Source organism: Rutidosis leptorrhynchoides, chromosome 2 (genome assembly GCF_046630445.1).
Source record: "Rutidosis leptorrhynchoides isolate AG116_Rl617_1_P2 chromosome 2, CSIRO_AGI_Rlap_v1, whole genome shotgun sequence".
NCBI classification, from domain to species: Eukaryota; Viridiplantae; Streptophyta; class Magnoliopsida; order Asterales; family Asteraceae; genus Rutidosis; species Rutidosis leptorrhynchoides.
Genome location: NC_092334.1, coordinates 64,160,238 through 64,181,756, shown reverse-complemented (window position 1 = coordinate 64,181,756; position 21,519 = coordinate 64,160,238). Strand labels below are relative to the sequence as shown.

The 21,519-nt window shown below is 36.6% G+C and overlaps 1 protein-coding gene across 1 annotated transcript; it reads right to left on the bottom strand.

Moving 5' to 3' along the window:
- Positions 1–1,542: 1,542 nt before the first annotated feature.
- Positions 1,543–2,462, bottom strand: LOC139890950 (mitochondrial import receptor subunit TOM6 homolog). The gene is made up of 2 exons (XM_071873881.1): positions 2,152–2,462; positions 1,543–1,771 (listed from the first exon to the last, which is right to left on the bottom strand). Exon 1 carries the CDS (start codon positions 2,343–2,345, stop codon positions 2,181–2,183), a length of 165 nt encoding a protein of 54 aa, XP_071729982.1. The 5' UTR covers positions 2,346–2,462; the 3' UTR covers positions 1,543–1,771; positions 2,152–2,180.
- Positions 2,463–21,519: the final 19,057 nt, after the last annotated feature.

Here is a 21,519-nt window from a genome sequence, read left to right as displayed (position 1 = left end):
TTACAACTTGTGAGACCCACAAAAATAATAAACAATTAAAAATATCTCTAACTCATCTTCATCATCGACGTATACAGACCTCTGTATCCATTTTTTCCTCCCTCCATCACCATTAAAATTAAAGCACAAGTACTCCGTAATTACAATTTACAAATTAAGTTAAAGACTAAAAAATAAATAATCTCGTCCTCAAATATTTCACAAACGCACGAAGCAAGGGACAAAGGGGTGGGGGGCGGCCTGCGCGGTGGCCTGGGCGCTCCGCTACCATCGGCGCCCAGGTGGGCGGATGGTTGGACGGCCCCCAGGACCCAACCGTTGAGAGCTCCCTTATATGAGCTTTTTTTTAATATCATTCAAACATTAAAAATACAGCCAAACTATTAATATGAAAGTAGCATAAAGTCTGAGTCGGGAAAAGATTTTATATTTTTCTAAAAATTATATTTTGTACCATATATCTATGCCTGAAATATTTATGTTTGATATGATTATGTGTAATATTAATGTTTAATTTATTTATTAACGTTGATCAACACCCGATTCGAGCAACTTGTCCCTCCAACGCCCCGACGGACTCGTCCCCGGACTCGCGACTTTTACAACCTTGTCATAAACAGCTTTTGAGAGACGATGTTGAAATACCACATGACCAAAACGGTAGGTTGCTAGAACTCTATGTTGTGGACAAAAGTGAAATACCACATTAGATAAAATGGACTTTGCTCAAATATTCATATTGTTCAGGAATTATGGCTCAAATTCAGATCAGGTTCAAATAAACAGAATTCTAAATAATATAAGCAACCAGAATCCTGCCAACCTTAATAACTTTCAACCAAGATATTTTTAGGCCACTCCTTCATACCCATGTATAATTTATTTTCAGAAATATTAAAAATGTTAATAGAATTATTTATGTAACCATCGGAATATAATGCTATGGGTTTACACAAACATATATGTAATATCTCATTCAAACTTGGCCACACTTTTTTTTAACAGGGGTCGAAGTCAAAAAGCAACATTGTTTATAAACATTGTTTCGTTGCTGCATAGGAAGCCAGTAGGTAAGTATTAGAATACGTGAAGGCATGTAGCTGCCCATCATTCGAGTAGATCACCTTAACCGTCGATGATTGGTTGCTCATGAATCTTTGCCTTTTGTGGTCAATGACAAAATGTTCATAAAGCCATTACCTTTATCTACTTACTTAACCCAAACTTACAATCAACTAATCAGCGGTAATAGATACAAATGTTCCTGTATAAGTTCCAGCATCAAACCTTATTATGGTCCTAATTGATACCCACACGAAGAAATTTTGAGAAACTTGATCATGTTTCCTTAAAATTAAATGGCGTTCATTGATACCAATACCTTTAAATCTTAAGAATGTCGGCCTAAAGTTAGATTAGCGTAGTCAGATACTTACAAACGTCCATAAAAACGTGAATTCTAAGAAACCTGACTTTCTTAACATCAAACCTTATTGGTTTAGATGTTTATAGAAATCAAATTTTATAACAAAAAGTCACATATGCTAGAAGAATGAATACTTTGCCATTACGATTTAACCGAAACCATAAACAAATAACAATTGTTCTAGGGGCAATTTATAGAATGTAATAGCAGAGCAATTGATTAACATAAAAAATATACTCTACTAGTTTCCTGGATTCAAACATAACATAATCTATAAAAATTAAACCAACCGAAAAGATTCATCCTCATATGGCACTTCTTTCACAACGCCTTATCACAACGTAGCTGCAATACAATTTAAGAATTATCAATTCACATAGTATATTATTACATTTAGAGTTCTATACATAAATAAAACTATTAGTAATAAAGAAACCAAAACTGTATAAATATAATATAATATAAATATTAATAAAAACAAATTATCAATTTCTGTTCATTGACAAATTAACCTAGCTCAATATCAACTAGCAGTTCAACATCCTAAAAAAATTTAGGGCTCCATATATAAAACTATTGGTAACAAATTATCAATTTCTGTTCATTGACGTATTAACCTAATTCGATATCAACTACCAGATCAACAACCCTAATTAAGCTATCAAAATAACACAGCATCAAATCAACATAGCAATTTCATTATAAACATTACGTAATTTATTTACCTTGTAAGATGTGATTAGATGAGCAAACCCTAGAATTCCAGAACAAGCTCATCCTTGCTGTCAGAAAAGTAGTGAAGAACATATGGAGCGACCCGAATAGCAGCGACCCATGCCCCGAACAAACCAACGTGCACACGAAGCTGCTTCAATGCAGCTTGTTTGTCTGGTTTTCGCATAAACATTCCCGGAAACATCTTCGATTCGATCTGTGTGCGTCTTCTGATTTTCGTTCACTGATCGCTGAAATATTTGCGTTAATTGACGATTATTCACAAAACCTAAAACTGTTCGATATTTATTGTGGATCACAAAAGTGGATGGTAGAAATAATAGCCCAAAGCCCCAAATACAATGCTACTAAGATTAGGCCCATAGAAGCCCAATTAATCGAATACATCCCAAATAAAATATAGGGAGATTTACGAAAATACACTTTTTTAAAAAACTTTTATGAGAAAATACTTTTTTTATGATCTGAAAGACAATTACATATTGTTATGTCAATGGCCATTGGTCAAATAAATGACCTACTTGTGCGTTTTTAATTATTTCAAAACTATTTAATTGAATTTAGTATACACAATACAATATAAAAATTAAGATGTACTACTAAATTAATTTAGAAGTATAGATGACCTACAAAGTTAGAAATGATACTATTGTCCTCAAGAAATAGTGTGTTCTAACTATAATTTTTAGGACCACTCACTATCTTAATACCTTTCATTAAACTTCTACATGCCATATCAGCATTAATTTTACTTTTCGTTTAATTCATAATAATCAGTTAATCACTTACACATTTACCCTTTATCTAAAACGTAAAAACTATGAATGATAACTCCTTTCGTGCTTAAATCGTTCGTAGCTCGCGTTAAAATGGAATTGTACCCATAATGCTACCACACTAGAAGTTGACAACCATTGCAAACCTCAGGGGGGGCAAATGTAAATTCTTTGAAAACTTTATAGTGGTGTAAAGCTAAACTACAAGGGGCTAAAAGATAACTTTTTTTTATTTTTCATAATATCTCCCACTAAACTTACCTAAATTTTTAACGGACTTTATATTTTCGTAGTATTCGAGTTAGGTTAACCGACATAACCGATAAACACAGAATAATCTTACGAAATAAATGCAACAAATTATATTCGAAACGAAGCCCCCGACGCAATGCGATGGCTCCTCTAGTTATAACCAAACAATACACACAAATAAACCCTGTGAAAATACAAAGTGTACGACAAGAAAAACAAATAGGGCCATCACCTTCGCCACCATCAATGTGACTCCTCCCACAGTTTAATTTCACGGGCACGTTTCACAATTTGGTGCATATCTTGTGAAAGATTTGGCGGCAGCTAAATCTCTTCCACAGATGGTTTTTCACGAGACAAACCTACTGCGTAGTTTTTTCACCGGCAAATGTACTCGTTCAAAACTCAAGGGGACGACTCTAACTTTTTAGCGAATGAGGGAGGTAAATGCGTAACTTTTTCAGAAATCATGAATTTGACTAGTTTTAGTTCTGAACTCATGAGTCGTGCCAACAAGATTTTAATAAACTTTGAGGATTAACACAAATATCCTATAACTAACTCAGCGCCACATCAACACAAATATCCTATAACTAACTCATAACTAAACACTCCCTATCATGGCTAAAACAATACCCCTCTTAATATACAACGTACAAGCAATAAAGCATCAAGTCCAATAATAAAAAGCCACCGGGACCCACGATTCCTATAACTAACTAAACACATCCGTTAAATCCATGGTGAGTGCGGGTAACTAAGCCGTGCCTATGGTTCATTACGGGTAATGAGCGGGTAATGACGGATAACTAATCCATAGGGAGTGGTCTAAGTACATCAACTTTTCATGTTCAAATAAAAAAGAAAGTCAAAAAAACAAAGTTTCCCATTAAAAAAAACTATAGGGATTATATGCATACATAACATTGTGCCACTTACACTATCATCATATACAATTATACGTGAACAAAGAGGTAAATAAAACACTAAAAATCATTTAGCAGGGTGCAAAACGATCCATGAGCCAAAAAACCGTTTCTTCTGACAACTCATCATTCTCCGTTGCTGACGATTTTTGCAACACCGATGAAACAGGTTGATTTTCCACCTTAAATATACCCATTCCTGATTCTGCATCATCATCGGCTTCATTTTGAGTTGTTTGAGATTTGAGTAAGATATTAGGCATTTGTTGTTGCTGATGTTTTTTCTTTAACCGAATCTTGTCGGTAATTTTTGTCAATTCTTCCATCCACAAATTCACCACCATTGACATTTGATTTGTTTTCTCTAAAAGTATATAAAAAATGTGTTTTTTTAATCAAAGAAATTGGAGGGTATTTATAAGGATGTTTGATGATTTTAGGAAGAAGATATTTAATTGGTGAGAATGAGAAGAAAGGATATTCTTTGAATGTATGGTTGGTCTGCCACGTCACTTTTGAATTTCTATCTACCCCGTATATGATAATTTATGAGAAAAATATAGATATGATCAAAAACTAGATGTGATCTGTCCTTTTGATATATTTACAACAATCCTTGTAAAATGTATGATGTATCTATAAAGACGCATAGACGTAAAAAAAAATGGAGAGAGAGAGAGGGAGTGAAAAGCGAGGAGAGAGAAAACCAATTGAGAGACCAACCAATGAGGCTCTCGAAGCTTCAAACACTACAGGGAACGGGATCATGAAGGGAGTGGAGAACGGCAAGCAACGACAACAGACTACTAGGGTTATCAACACGAATGGGATAAAATCCTTCTTCTTCTTCAATTTCCCTGATTCTTGGACGGTAACCGATTTATGGCGACTACTCAAGAACTATGGGTCTTTAAGGGAAATTTTTGTTCCTCCACTGAAGAGGTTAAAAACTGGAGCAAGATATGGTTTCGTTAGATTTACAGACGTCGCAGATTACAACATGGAAGGGTTTGCAAAAACCTTAAGCACAGCAAAAGCTGGAGATCTGACTATTCGATGTTACATTGCAAACGAAAGGAAAGGGAGCAATAATGAAAAACCAAAAGAAAGAACCAACCAACCATCTATGTTCAAACAATCAATCAACAAGCCTGAAACCAATCTTTTCAACAATAAAAACGATGGTAGAAGCTATAGAAAAGTCTTGGATGCGAGGGAGATCCTTAACGCCAAAAGAAAAGACAACAATGTGTCCAAAGTTGTCCATGCAACCATTGATTCATCCAGTAATAACCTACTGGAAAAATCAATCACTGGCCAAGTTAAATCGATCGATCTCCTTGAACGCTTTGGGGAAATTTGTGCAGCAGAAGGGCTTGATGGTTTTAACATCAAGTATCTTGGTGGGTTTGATATTATGCTTGTTTTTGAAAACCCTAAAACTGCAAAACTCATTGTAGATAATACGAATCACTTCATTCACTCGTGGCTAAATAATGTTAAGATATGGAATAACCAAGACGTTACAACAATGAGGCTAACTTGGATTAGCATCTTGGGGGTTCCGGTAAAAGCATGGAATGAGAATACGTTCAAGTCGGTGGCCAATTGGTGGGGAAAAGTCATATCTACAAATAACTGTACTATCACCGGCAATCAATCGTTAGTCGTGGGAAAAGTCCTTATTAAAACATCATTCGATGAACTTATCAGAGACACTGTTCAACTAATAGTAGATTCAAAAGAAGTCAAAGTTTTCGTCTCTGAAAGTGATGTAATTGAGATTGAGATGGAAGAAAAAAACACGGAAAGGATCACAGATTCTAAATCAGGAGAAGATGCATCAGATGATGAATCCTATGTCTCTGACACCTTTTCAGCAAACACCCACCGGAATCTTCATGATAACCGGACTATTGAAGAAGACGACTGGATTTCAGAGGGTTGCAATTTTCAGAATATTGAGGGATCCAACTCAGATGGGAAACACAATCATGGGATAAGCAAACGCATGGAAAAAGATATATTATTCTCTGACAATAACCATGCCTTGTCTCCCACAAAAAACCTACATAACTTTAATAATGGCCAACACACCACCCCACAAAAAATGATTAACATCCCACAACATTCCAACTGTCGGCTCAACTCACCCACACCCACTGATGTACATACACCTAAGCCCATTACTACTTCTAAATCTAGCTCACCCAAGTCCATCTTCACCAATCCCAATTCACCAAAGCCCAACACTTCTCCTAATTCCACTACACCATTGCCCAACCCTTCAGAGCCCAACACTACCCCTAAACCTATGACAACCGAACCCATTAACACACCATGTATCCGATCCATTAACAAACATTCTCCAATCAAACCATTTAACCTTCCTGAAGTTCCGATTTCTTCCCCTTTATCGCCATCAAATCCGAAACCTAATCAAAAAAGCAGTGATAATTTATCAAAAAGTGTCCTTGAAACCACAACTCATCTGTCATGCCACCCGACAACTCATCTCAATCCGTCGCCCGAAAGCAACCAATCCCCAATCTTAGACTCCTTGGTTATCGAAGAAACCACGGACACAGACCCTGTTAATAACACTTCCACTATTCCTTTCGCTGAGCATATCGAACCAAACCAAATCCTACCTACTGTCGAACTTCCACCAAACCTGAAAACCAATAACTTAAACCAGGCAAGAAACAAAAACATAGCAGTTCCAATTATCACATCACAATCCAAAAACAAAACAATTTCAATCACCAAAACCAAAATAATATCCAATACACCTATAGTTACTTATACCTCAAAAATGCAAAAGTTCAAACAACTTGCAAGATCGAAACAGAAATCACAGACCAACAACAATCAAGGTACCAAACCCAAAGCAACTGGAAACAACTTCAGAATCAAAGTTACCAAACCCAAACCAAAAAATTCTAAAGGATCCTCGAAATCAAACTCACTGGAATCAAGCAACTTGTTCAATAGCAAGGATGTCAATGAATTCGGAGAAAAGATTGGAGTCCATTGGACTTCCAAGAGGTAACTTCCTCCACACTTCTCACTATCGTATCTACTGTTTTTATGATTATTCTATCACTAAACATTAGAGGTGTAAAAAAATCCGGTAAGTTAAAATGGCTTAGAGATCTTCGTCGGAAGGAAAACCCTTGGATTATGGCTTTACAGGAAACACGATGTGGTGAGATCGATGATTCCTTCCTAGAATATTTTTGGGGTTCAAACTCTTACGCGTATGTTCAGAAAAATGCTATTGGTTTTTCGGGGGGCCTGATTCTCATATGGGACCCTACGATCTTGAAAGTCAACGAGGCAATCGAAGGTGAATTTTTCATTGCTATCAAAGGTAACATAGAAGGTATAAGTTCCGAGGTGGCAATCATTAACGTATATGGACCTCACTCCACAAGTAAGAAAATTCGCTTCTGGAATAACTTGGAACAAGTAATGTGCTACGGTAATATGCCATGGGTAATATGCGGTGATTTTAATGAAGTTAGACGTCAAGATGATCGACTCAATTCGGTATTCAACAACAACTGGGCTCACAGATTCAATGAATTTATCAACAAAACGGGCCTAATTGATATCCCCCTCGGGGGGAAAAAATACACTCGGATTTGTGATAATGGGATCAAGTTCAGCAAACTAGATAGGTTTCTAGTCTCAGAAGAATTCATCGAGAGTTGGCCTGATCTTTCAGCCACTGTTCTCGAACGTAAACTTTCTGATCACGCCCCGATCATCTTGAGAAACGGTAGGAATGATTTTGGTCCGAAGCCAATCCGGGTGTTCAACGAATGGCTTAAGATTGACGGCATAGATGAAAAAGTAGAAAATATATGGGCGTCAAATGAAACCAACAACAGGCCTGATTGCAACATGCGGAATAAGCTAAAAAAAGTGAAACTCGAATTAAAGATCCAAGGATCAAAATTTGAAAATCTCGAAGAAGAAATTAACAAGCACTCAAAGGCAGTGAGCAAATGGGAAACTTTGGCAGATTCTAGAGTTCTAACAGAAAACGAAAGAATGGAGTGGTTGGATGAAAAAAAGATATGGCTCGAAAAGGAAAAAATCCAAGCCAATATGATGAAACAGAAAGCAAAGATTAAATGGGCGTTGGAAGGCGACGAAAATTCGAAATACTTCCATAATTTTGTTAAAAGAAGAGCGAATAAGAATACGATTCGGGGGTTGCAAGTAAATGGGATTTGGACAGATAATCCGCAACAGATCAAAGACGAAGTGCTTGGATATTTCTCGAACATATTCAAACTTGAAGATGATGATCATGGCACTTTTAATTTTGACATCAGACGTATCTTTCCAGAAGACATCAACATGCTCGAAAACATATTTGAAGAAGAAGAAATATGGAACGCCATCAAAAACTGCGGTAGTTCAAAAGCACCTGGACCCGATGGGTTCAATCTTAAATTTTTCAAAAAATTTTGGTGGTTGATAAAAGAGGACGTCCTCAAAATATTCGATTGGTTCTGGCACCGTATGGAGATCTCAAATGGATGCAACGCCTCCTTCATTACGCTAATTCCAAAAAACGATAATCCTCTTGGTCTAAAAGACTTTCGACCTATAAGCTTAATTGGAAGTGTGTACAAAATAATCTCAAAAGTTCTTTCCTCTCGGCTAGCAAAAGTCATTCATAAAGTGATCGGTGTAGAACAAAGTGCTTACATCGGTGGTAGATATATTTTAGACGGGGTACTCGTTGCAAACGAAGTTATAGATGAGCTAAAGAGAGAAAAAAGAAAAGGCTTTATTTTTAAAATCGACTTCGAGAAAGCTTTTGACCGACTTAAGTGGAGTTTTATCCTAAACACAATGAAGAACCTAGGATTCGGGGATAAATGGATAAAGTGGATCAAAGCTTGCTTGACATCAACCACAATTTCAATTCTCGTAAATGGGTCACCCACAAGCGAATTCAAACCGGACAAAGGAGTTAGGCAAGGTGATCCTATCTCGCCATTTTTATTCATAATTGCGGCCGAGGGGTTGAACATTCTTGTCCAAAGAGCAATTGAAGTGGGTGAGATAAAAGGTATAAGTGTTGGCCGAAATGGAGTTATGGTTTCCCACTTACAATACGCCGATGACATGATTCTATTCGGTGAGTGGAGTGATACAAATTTGACGAACATCATGAAACTCCTCTTGTGCTTCGAAAAATTATCGGGTCTTAAAGTAAACATACAAAAAAGTAACTTATATGGAATTGGGGTCAATGATACCGAACTAAGCATTATGGCGAATAGGCTCAAATGCACCCCTGATCATTTCCCACTCAACTACCTAGGCTTACCAATCGGTGTTAAGATGAACAAAGCTAATATGTGGCAGCCCGTCATCGAAAAGTTCCAAAAAAGACTCTCGGGTTGGAAATCTAAGTCTATCTCATTCGGTGGTCGATTAACCCTGGTAAAGTCCGTGTTAAGCAGCTTGCCTCTCTACTTTTTCTCGCTCTTCCGCGCTCCTGGTAGTGTTCTAAAGCTTCTTGAATCTTTGAGGTGCAATTTTTTTTGGGGAGGGTCGGGTGACAAAAGAAAAATGTGTTGGGTAAAATGGGACAAGGTTCTTCTTCCTTATGGGTCGGGGGGACTGAGTATTGGGTCGTTAGATACAAAAAACTTAGCCCTCTTGGGGAAATGGTGGTGGCGTTTCAAAACCGACCAAAACTCCCTTTGGGTTAAAGTCATCTCAAGCATCTATGGGGCGGGGGGTGGGTTACTTGGTACTAACGGTGATTTTGTGTTTCGAGGTTACTCCACTTGGCAAAATATTATTAAAGCAGGTGTTTCCATAGATTCTATGGGGCTAGATTTCAGTTCGTCTTTTGTCAAACAAATCGGGAATGGCAGCTCTTTCAAATTCTGGGAAGAAGCATGGATCGGAGATCTCAAGCTAATGGACCAATTCAAAAGGCTTTATGCTCTAGAAAACTGCAAGCAGGTTTCGGTCATGGTTCGGTTCAGCAACAATGTGCTATGCGAAGACTGGGTCAGGCCCGTCAGAGGTCGGGCTGAAACCGAATTAATGGGTCTTAAAACACTCCTGAATTCGATTACATTAAATGCAGACCAAGACGATAAATGGAAGTGGAGCCTGGACGACGATGGCTTCTACAAATCGAAAACGATGTCAACGCTCATAGACGATAAAAAATTCTCTTTCGGTAATGCAACCCCGGATGTAACGCTACGCAACAAAACAGCCCCTTTAAAAGTCGAAGTCTTCGTATGGAGAGCAAAAAAAAAGCGGATCCCGGTTAAGATTGAATTAGAGAAAAGAGGTATCGATTTAGACTCAACTTTGTGCCCTCTTTGCTTGATAGATATCGAGACGGCAGATCATTTTCTCACACAATGTACAAAGGTCTTGGAGATTTGGAATATGGTGCTGAAATGGTGGAATCTTCCATCTACTTCATCCCTCACCGTTGACCAAGTCTTCGACGACTGTTCGTTAGGTTCAAATGCTACTTTGACGGGTAAAATTATTTGGCAAAGTTTGAAATGGGTAACTTGTTATGTTCTATGGAAGGAAAGGAATGATTCGGTTTTTAAAAATCAACCCTGGATTCCGCAAAAAATTCTAACAAGCATCCAAACTTCTAGCTTCGCGTGGATCTCAAAACGGCTAAAGAATTCTTCGTTGGTTTGGCATCAATGGTTGATAAACCCTGGCTTCTTCGTTTCTTCAACAAATAATAGGCTAGGGATCGGTTAATTACTTTGTTTTGTTTATATTCGAGTTTCAAGTCTTATTTCACTGTATCAAACTGTTCTCTCTGTTTGCTTAGTTGCAAATGTTGGTTAGGTCGCGACTTTGTAATATCTGTGTTTGGTTTCTATATAATGCTTGCTTTGCAAAAAAAAAAAAAAAATCTATAAAGACTTATTTTGGTTGGAAATTATTAATCAAAACTTTATAAAGTTTCATTCGGATTATTTTTAAACTTTTTATGTGAAATGTATAGTAGGTGTTAAATATTTCGAACAACTCCAAATTAATGTTGTTTTATGGTAGAATAGTTACTATATACGATTTTCTAGCTATCCAAACGTGTTTGTTAAATCAAAGATGTCAAAGATCAAACATATTGAGCTAAAGTAAGCTTTCATATGCGAAACAATTTTAAAGAAAAATTGGAGCTTTCATTGAAATGACGTTACTCCAAAAATGAACATATATGGAACCGAAAAGGGATTATAGCCAAAATGCTCATTTCCATGTAGTTTCTTGCGCTGGAGCCCAAAAAAAAAAAATTTGCCAGATTGCCCTGGCAAGACGCAAGGAGGCTTGCGAGTTGCCCTCGCAAGGCGCAAGTTTGCGTCCTTGCGTCTTGCGAGCTTGCGACCTTATCTGATCAGAAATACGATTTTGTGGATAAGATTTCGTCAGATATCCTAGATTTTTACGGATAATATTATGTCCCTATATATAGATTGACCCTGAGACTTTGAAATCACAGTCTCATAAATATTTCAAAATTTTTCAATGCAGAGCTTATACCCACGTTAAGGTACTATTTTAACCACTTTTTCACTAATTTTGTCATTATGAATTGTGTTAATGATGAAAAATTTGTTGTTAATATATGTTGTGGGGGTTCTTTTGAGTACATTAACAACATACCCATATATATGCCACGAGATTGTTTTAGAATTCGGTTAAGACTCCCAATTGCGACCGTAAAACCAATGAATCGGAGAATATTGTTAAAAAATGTTCTTAAAAAGATTCAATTCCCACCGAATGCAGCTGTTTCAATGAGATACGTTTTTAATAATCAAGTTTTTGATATTACTGATGATGATGAAGACTTTCTAGAGTTTTTACAATATGCAATTGTAAATGCTCCTATTGATATTTATATTGTCGATAGAGTAATAATGCATCAGTCACAACGGATTCCAGAAACAAAATTCTCGACAAACCAGCCACTACTACAACAAAACCAAGAAACACCCATACCAAAAAAAACCAAAACCACCAAAACCACCAAAACACCAACCACAACAATTATTACTACAAAATGATACCGAAGAAAACCTTGCAAGCAACAATTTGGAAGCGGAAGAACCTGAATTGCCACTTCCTAACACAGAAGAGTTTGATTTGCATAACTATGGTCTTGAAAACGTATGTAAAATTAAAGAATTAGACCACCCGTTTGAGGTACCTCTTGTCGAAGATAGTGATTCAGATGGAGGAAAAGACGGAGACGCAGAATTCCAATATAAAGAAGAAAAGCAAGATCCGTTCTGGAATATGCCAACTCTTTTGAGTCAGCATGAGGAAGAGCGCGAACAGACGACTGAAATACCAACCACGTATAGGGTGTCAGATTTAATTAAAGTCCGTCAAACTTTCTTGAACAAAGAAGAGTTTATAAACACCCTATTTACAAAATGTCTTGAAGAAAACTTCCAAATAAAGCCTGTAAAGTCAGACAAATCTCGATACACCGCTAAATGTGTGTTGCCAAACTGTGAGTGGAAATGTAGTGCTTACAGAATACGATTCACTGAAAACTTTATGGTAAAGAAACTGCATGACGTACACACATGCTCACGCACACTAATTATGGGAAATAATAAACATGCAACCAAAAAGGTGTTGGGTAGTATGCTTGTGGATTCATTCAAATCTGCAAACCGGGAATATAAAGCAAACGATATACGTGCAGATATAGGCAGCCGATTTGGTGTCAGCATATCTTACAATCAAGCATGGAGGGCCAAATGTCATACATTACAGATGCTTCGTGGGAGTAGTGAAGAGTCGTACCAAATGCTTCCAATTTACCTACATAACATTAAGATTCACAACCCCGGAAGCGTAACGAATTTGATCACAGACAAAGAAAATAGATTTCTGATGTGTTATTATTCCCTTGGCGTAGTTGTAAGTATCACTATTACCATTTAATATGTATATTTTAAATTTTGTGTTCCTTGCGTATCGATTAAAAAATTAAAAACATATTTGTTTTAACATTGTTCATTCCTGCAGATTCAATCATTTGTTCAACATTGTCGCCCGATAATCATCGTCGATGGAGCGCATTTGAAGGCAGGATATTTGGGTACAAATTTAGTTGCTGTTGCGATGGATGGCAATAATGGAATTTTGCCATTGGCTTATGGAATTGCTGGCGGTGAGACAAACGAGTCTTTGGATTGGTTTTTGGGCAACCTACGAGACCATTTGATGACTTGGGGAATGGGTGATCGTATGTCAGAGCTTACTTTTATTTCGGATCGAGGTTTGCCAATAGCACATGGTGTTTCAACCGTGTTCCCCGAAGCGTTTCACTGTTTATGCGCTCGTCATTTGTTTGCAAGCATTAAAAGTAAATCGAACAAATTCAAATATTTTGAATGGCATTATTGGAAAATGGTCAAAGCTTATCGTGCGTCAGATTTTGAGGATCATCTTGATGTATTTCGAAGAAGATTGAAAGCGTCTTACAAAATTTTAAGTGATGTCGGGTTCCACAAATGGTCTAGAAGTAGAGCGGAACATGTTAGGTATTCATACCTTACTAGCAACAGTGTAGAGTCTGTTAATGCACTATCCGTACATGCTCGAAAACTACCTGTTTGCATGTTATTGGAATTTTTTCGCGCTTCGGTACAAGATTGGTATTTCAAACATCGCAACCAATCGGTTAGTCTTACTTCAACTGTTACTCCATATGCTGAACATAAACTAGCCAAGAGGACGAAAAAGTCAAGAAGATGGCAAGCAATTCCATCGACAAACAATCTAGTCGAAGTGCGCGATGGACGGAAAAATGGCCTCGTTAATCTAGCAGATAAAGTTTGTTCATGTGGGCAGTGGCAGGGATCAGGCATACCTTGCGGACATGTTATTACAATAGCACGACTGTTTGGAGTAGCTGATGTTACTCAATTTGTATCTCATTGGTTCACGACAGAAACTTATATAAGTACGTATATGGAACACATCCTTCCTTTGCCCCATCGGTCTGAATGGTCGGATCCGGGGCCCAACGTCCTACCAATTGTAAACCCTCCCATTAAGCCGAAAAGTGCTCCCGGATGCCCAAAATCAACAAAACGTCATCCGTCAACGGGTGAAGACACTGAAAAAACAGTAAGAACATGTACTCGTTGCAAAGAACCAGGTCATGGTAGGGATACGTGCAAATCTTCAGTTGATCAAACTAGTGAACCAACCACGAAAAGGGTAGTAAAAACATCGGCCTCAACTTCAAAGTCGAAGAAGGGTAAGGAGAAACTCACTGACAAAGAAGCGTTTCATGCTTATCAGTCTCAGTTTTATGCAACGTGCAATCTAGGGAGCGATAATTAGTAAACCAATCTCCAAGTTTCGGTTTATTTTCCTATTGTATGTTTTTTATGTCATATCTTCTCGTTGTAATAAATTCTAGAAGTTTATCTATGTTATGTGTAATAATAATCTATATTTTGGTTTATGTATGCTATCATTAAACCTTGAGTCCAATCATAGCAATTGCGACCTTTTGCACATACGCAAGGTCGCAAGATATCCCTTGCGACCTTTTGCACATACGCAAGGTCGCAAGGCTCACCTTGCGACCTTTTGCACATACGCAAGGTCGCAAGTTAGACCTTGCGACCTCATTAACACAGACGCAAGCTCGCAATATAGTCCATCTTTCTTCCAAACCCTGGTCAAATCACAAGATTGTCCACTGCATACTGCTACTCTTACAGTTTATTCTTTCCCATCAGAGTCACATTCATATAGACCTACTAGTAAGTACTTGTAATCATATACAAACAACAAGTTCAAACAACACATATACATATCAACAAGGGTACAATCAAACAACCTGTGCAGCCTTTTTAGCATCCCTTGTCGCATCTTTTTCGTCTGGTGGTGGTGGTAGTGTATCAAAACGTGCACGGAAGAACGTCCTTGCCATTCTGTTCCTATATTCCTGTGCAGCCTTTTTTGGATCTCCAATGTCATCAAGCCCCTCCTGTGCAAACACCAGTCTCTCCATATGGATGCACACCCAAACACCGCAGTCACTGGTTTCACCTGCCTGCACTGGCACATTACGCCCAGATTCAATCATCAACTCCATACTCTCATTGTTTTGGTAGTAATCTTCAAGCTGTGATTCTGGCGTCTTGTTATAGTAGTCAATCGCGTGCAAGTAGGCGGGCAAGTTTTCATACATCATTGTGACAACATGTTGTAGCTGTTAACTAGCAAGACCGGGTAAACTGTCGTACACATAAACTTTCATTTCTTCTAACTTTAATGGTAGCAGCAAGAAATGTTCTAGGACTCTAAAGTGTACTGGGATCAAGATCTGAAACAGAAAGAACGTTTAGTCAGAAAACAACCCATACGCAAGGACGCAAAATTCACCTTGCGTCCAAATAACACGAAGACGCAAGGTCGCAAGACTAACCTTGCGTCTTAGCAAAATAAAAGACGCAAGGTCGCAAGACTAACCTTGCGTCCAAGTAAATAACGAGACGCAAGGTCGCAAGATATACCTTGCGCCTGTTCCAGTTTACAAAAAACATCAACTGATCACTAATTTTAATCAACACCAGATTGATAATTAAAATGCTTACCTGATCACATGAAGACCAAGCTGGATACATTTCATCACTACCATCCCCAAGAGCAATTATATAAGTGTAATTTGGTACCCTAAAGGTAGTGAACCCTTCATTCTCTTTGAAATTAGGATCTTTGGCCATGGCCTGCTTCAACTTCTCCTCCTTTTGCTTCAACCTCTCCTCCTTCTCCTTCTGACTTAATCCCCAAAATTCTTTAAAGTTTGCAAGCTGAGCCAGGAATCCAGATGGCATAATTTTCCATCGAGAACTTGCTTTAACCACCTCATGTGGTAACTCAGGAGTGTTAAACATCTGGCTTGCTCTGGGGAGAAATCTCTGACGATATCTTAAAAGAAATATAGCCCAGCCATCAATGTGCTACAAATTAAGAAGACAGGTTAAGATATTAACACAATAATTCATGTCATAAACAAAACATTAAGAAGATCACTCACCAAGTTCTCCAAATATCCTGCCTCTCCTAACCCCAGCAAGCGAATCCAAAACTCCGGACCAAGGTAAATGAACTGATCACTTTGAAAGATGAACATGCAACGGGTCTCTTGCTTGCTCTGTATAATTGTCGTGGGATCTTTTGCAGGGGGTGCATGCTTTCTCTGATCTCTCCATGCTCCAGTGGGTGGTGGTTTAAGACAACCTTGATCATTGATAAGTCTGTCGATCATGGCAAAGATTTCTTCTTCACTAGCCCAGTCCTTTTCGTTCCTTTTTCTCTTAAAAGTCACCTTCACATCCTTACCACTTACATTCTTTGGTCCTTCTGTTTCACCAGGGGCAACATTATCAACTACCATAGCATCAGGTTGTCCATCAACAGCTTTCTGATCAACCATTTGCTCATCCACACATTGCTCTTCTGTATCTAGGTTGATTGCATTCATGTTTTCCACCTTCTCAATGACATGTCTGGACAGCTGTGCAAAACAGGAAATCTGGTTAATAAAAACAACAGACGCAAGGACGCAATACTAACTTTGCGTCCACAAAGCGCAAGGACGCAAGACAAACTTTGCGTCCACGAAGCGCAAGGACGCAAGCATAACCTTGCGTCCACATCAGTGAGTCAAGAACACCAAATATTTATGCATTTAAAAAAAAAAAAAACACAACTAAAATATTATAATGCAGCAATTTACCTTCTCAATTGGTTTTCTATATCCATTTGAAGTAAACGGGGACCTTAATGCACGTGTGGGTCGTCTTTCTCTTATTCCACGTCGTATTTGCATCGGAGAAGGGTTGACAATTTCATTGTCAGAGAAAGATTTCTCATAATACGTATCGTCCTAAGAAAATAACAAATAAAAAACAAAAATTATATAAATTCATTGAGAACAAATATTCAAATGCAAAAAATAAAAATAATTAATAAATTTTAATATACCGGATACTTTTGCTCTGGAAAAGGGTTTTCTTCGTATTCCGACAATTTCCTTTTACATTCACTTAATTCATTTTCAACTTTGTCCAACCGCTCTTTAAATTCTTTTTCAGTTTTGGATACCCGCTCGGTCAACAACGCTACCACACGATGTAATTCTTGTACCTAGGTATTTTGATGTGTTGGTGTCTGTGTCTGTGTCTGTGTCTGTGTCTGTGTCTCCTCTACAGTTTCTGGAATTATTGGGGTTTCTTCTTGCTGGATCTCCTGTTCAACTAAAGTTCCAAGAAATAACGCGTCACTATCAATCCACCATTGACACTCCTTCTCTGTATCAGTGGGGAAGAGACCACGTATAGGTCTCTTGTTCTTGGGACAATCATCCTGCATAATCAAACATGACTTTATACACAAGATAGCAAAAAATACTTGGAATTTTTCTGGTCAAACAGACGCAAGGACGCAAACAACTCTTTGCGTCTCCATAGTAGCACGTACGCAAAGACGCAAGTACAACCTTGCGACCACGCTTACCAAAGACGCAAGGACGCAGGAAGGGTCTTGCGTCCTTGCCATTTCCTCTCTGTTTCAACAGTCATTTACCAGTCAATGGTAATTCCAAATATTAAAGCCCACTGACCTGAATATCTAAGAGTTTAATGTAATCTGAGATTCCAAAAGTCTCCGCTGTTGTACGCTTCCAAAAAAGAGCCCTCGATACTCCATTCTTGTCCGTTTTTATAGCAAAGGATTTAATGGTACGACGGTAAGCCTCGAGGATCCAAATCTACAAATCATTTTTGTTTAAACAATATCAATATATATATTATCTTTAAATAATAAAACTATTTGAAATCAAACATGTCGTTACCTTAAATGCCCACATAAATCCCGCCAAAGTGTACGCCTTGCCGCTCTCTAATTGGCTTTCCCGAACAACAAACCCTTCACTAACCGCTTCGTAAGTCGGTTCCCATATACGATGAAATGTCCCGTTCTTATTGATTAAAAACGTTCCATATTAATTGATTTTGTTGCGAGGTTTTGACCTCTATATGAGACGTTTTTCAAAGACTGCATTCATTTTAAAACAAACCATAACCTTTATTTCATCAATAAAGGTTTAAAAAGCTTTACGTAGATTATCAAATAATGATAATCTAAAATATCCTGTTTACACACGACCATTACATAATGGTTTACAATACAAATATGTTACAACAAAATAAGTTTCTTGAATGCAGTTTTTACACAATATCATACAAGCATGGACTCCAAATCTCGTCCTTATTTAAGTATGTGACAGCGAAAGCTCTTAATAATCACCTGAGAATAAACATGCTTAAAACGTCAACAAAAATGTTGGTGAGTTATAGGTTTAACCTATATATATCAAATCATAATAATAGACCACAAGATTTCATATTTCAATACACATCCCATACATAGAGATAAAAATCATTCATATGGTGAACACCTGGTAACCGACATTAAAAAGATGCATATATAAGAATATCCCCATCATTCCGGGACACCCTTCGGATATGATATAAATTTCGAAGTACTAAAGCATCCGGTACTTTGGATGGGGTTTGTTAGGCCCAATAGATCTATCTTTAGGATTCGCGTCAATTAGGGTGTCTGTTCCCTAATTCTTAGATTACCAGACTTAATAAAAAGGGGCATATTCGATTTCGATAATTCAACCATAGAATGTAGTTTCACGTACTTGTGTCTATTTTGTAAATCATTTATAAAACCTGCATGTATTCTCATCCCAAAAATATTAGATTTTAAAAGTGGGACTATAACTCACTTTCACAGATTTTTACTTCGTCGGGAAGTAAGACTTGGCCACTGGTTGATTCACGAACTTATAACAATATATACATATATATCAAAGTATGTTCAAAATATATTTACAACACTTTTAATATATTTTGATGTTTTAAGTTTATTAAGTCAGCTGTCCTCGTTAGTAACCTACAACTAGTTGTCCACAGTTAGATGTACAGAAATAAATCGATAAATATTATCTTGAATCAATCCACGACCCAGTGTATACGTATCTCAGTATTGATCACAACTCAAACTATATATATTTTGGAATCAACCTCAACCCTGTATAGCTAACTCCAACATTCACATATAGAGTGTCTATGGTTGTTCCAAAATATATATAGATGTGTCGACATGATAGGTCGAAACATTGTATACGTGTCTATGGTATCTCAAGATTACATAATATACAATACAAGTTGATTAAGTTATGATTGGAATAGATTTGTTACCAATTTTCACGTAGCTAAAATGAGAAAAATTATCCAATCTTGTTTTACCCATAACTTCTTCATTTTAAATCCGTTTTGAGTGAATCAAATTGCTATGGTTTCATATTGAACTCTATTTTATGAATCTAAAAATAAAAAGTATAGGTTTATAGTCAGAAAAATAAGTTACAAGTCGTTTTTGTAAAGGTAGTCATTTCAGTCGAAAGAACGACGTCTAGATGACCATTTTAGAAAACATACTTTCACTTTGAGTTTAACCATAATTTTTGGATATAGTTTCATGTTCATAATAAAAATCATTTTCTCAGAATAACAACTTTTAAATCAAAGTTTATCATAGTTTTTAATTAACTAACCCAAAACAGCCCGCGGTGTTACTACGACGGCGTAAATCCGGTTTTACGGTGTTTTTCGTGTTTCCAGGTTTTAAATCATTAAGTTAGCATATCATATAGATATAGAACATGTGTTTAGTTGATTTTAAAAGTCAAGTTAGAAGGATTAACTTTTGTTTGCGAACAAGTTTAGAATTAACTAAACTATGTTCTAGTGATTACAAGTTTAAACCTTCGAATAAGATAGCTTTATATGTATGAATCGAATGATGTTATGAACATCATTACTACCTTAAGTTCCTTGGATAAACCTACTGGAAAAGATAAAAATGGATCTAGCTTCAACGGATCCTTGGATGGCTCGAAGTTCTTGAAGCAGAATCATGACACGAAAACAAGTTCAAGTAAGATCATCACTTGAAATAAGATTGTTATAGTTATAGAAATTGAACCAAAGTTTGAATATGATTATTACCTTATATTAGAATGATAACCTACTGTAAGAAACAAAGATTTCTTGAGGTTGGATGATCACCTTACAAGATTGGAAGTGAGCTAGCAAACTTGAAAGTATTCTTGATTTTATGTAACTAGAACTTGTAGAATATATGAAGAACACTTAGAACTTGAAGATAGAACTTGAGAGAGATCAATTAGATGAAGAAAATTGAAGAATGAAAGTGTTTGTAGGTATTTTTGGTCGTTGGTGTATGGATTAGATATAAAGGATATGTAATTTTGTTTTCATGTAAATAAGTCATGAATGATTACTCATATTTTTGTAATTTTATGAGATATTTCATGCTAGTTGCCAAATGATGGTTTCCACATGTGTTAGGTGACTCACATGGGCTGCTAAGAGCTAATAATTGGAGTGTATATACCAATAGTACATACATCTAAAAGCTATGTATTGTACGAGTACGAATACGGGTGCATACGAGTAGAATTGTTGATGAAACTGAACGAGGATGTAATTGTAAGCATTTTTGTTAAGTAGAAGTATTTTGATAAGTGTCTTGAAGTCTTTCAAAAGTGTATGAATACATATTAAAACACTACATGTATATACATTTTAACTGAGTCGTTAAGTCATCGTTAGTCGTTACATGTAAATGTTGTTTTGAAACCTTTAGGTTAACGATCTTGTTGAATGTTGTTAACCCATTGTTTATTATAACAAATGAGATGTTAAATTGTTATATTATCATGATATTATGATATATAATATATCTTAGTATGATATATATACAGTTAAATGTCGTTACAACGATAATCGTTACATATATGTCTCGTTTCGAAATCATTAAGTTAGTAGTCTTATTTTTACATATGTATTTCATTGTTAATACACTTAATAATATATTTAATTATCATTTAACATAATTAACCAAGTGTATCAATATCTTAATATGATTCATATGTACCTAGTAAGACGTTGTTATAACGATAATCGTTATATATATCGTTTTCGAGTTTCTTAAATTAATAGTCTCATTTTTATGTATATAACTCATTGTTAAAATACCTAATGAGATACATACTTATAATAAAATCATGTTAACTATATATATAACCATATATATGTCATCGTATAGTTTTTACAAGTTTTAACGTTCGTGAATCACCGGTCAACTTGGGTGGTCAATTGTCTATATGAAACCTATTTCAATTAATCAAGTCTTAACAAGTTTGATTGCTTAACATGTTGGAAACACTTAATCATGTAAA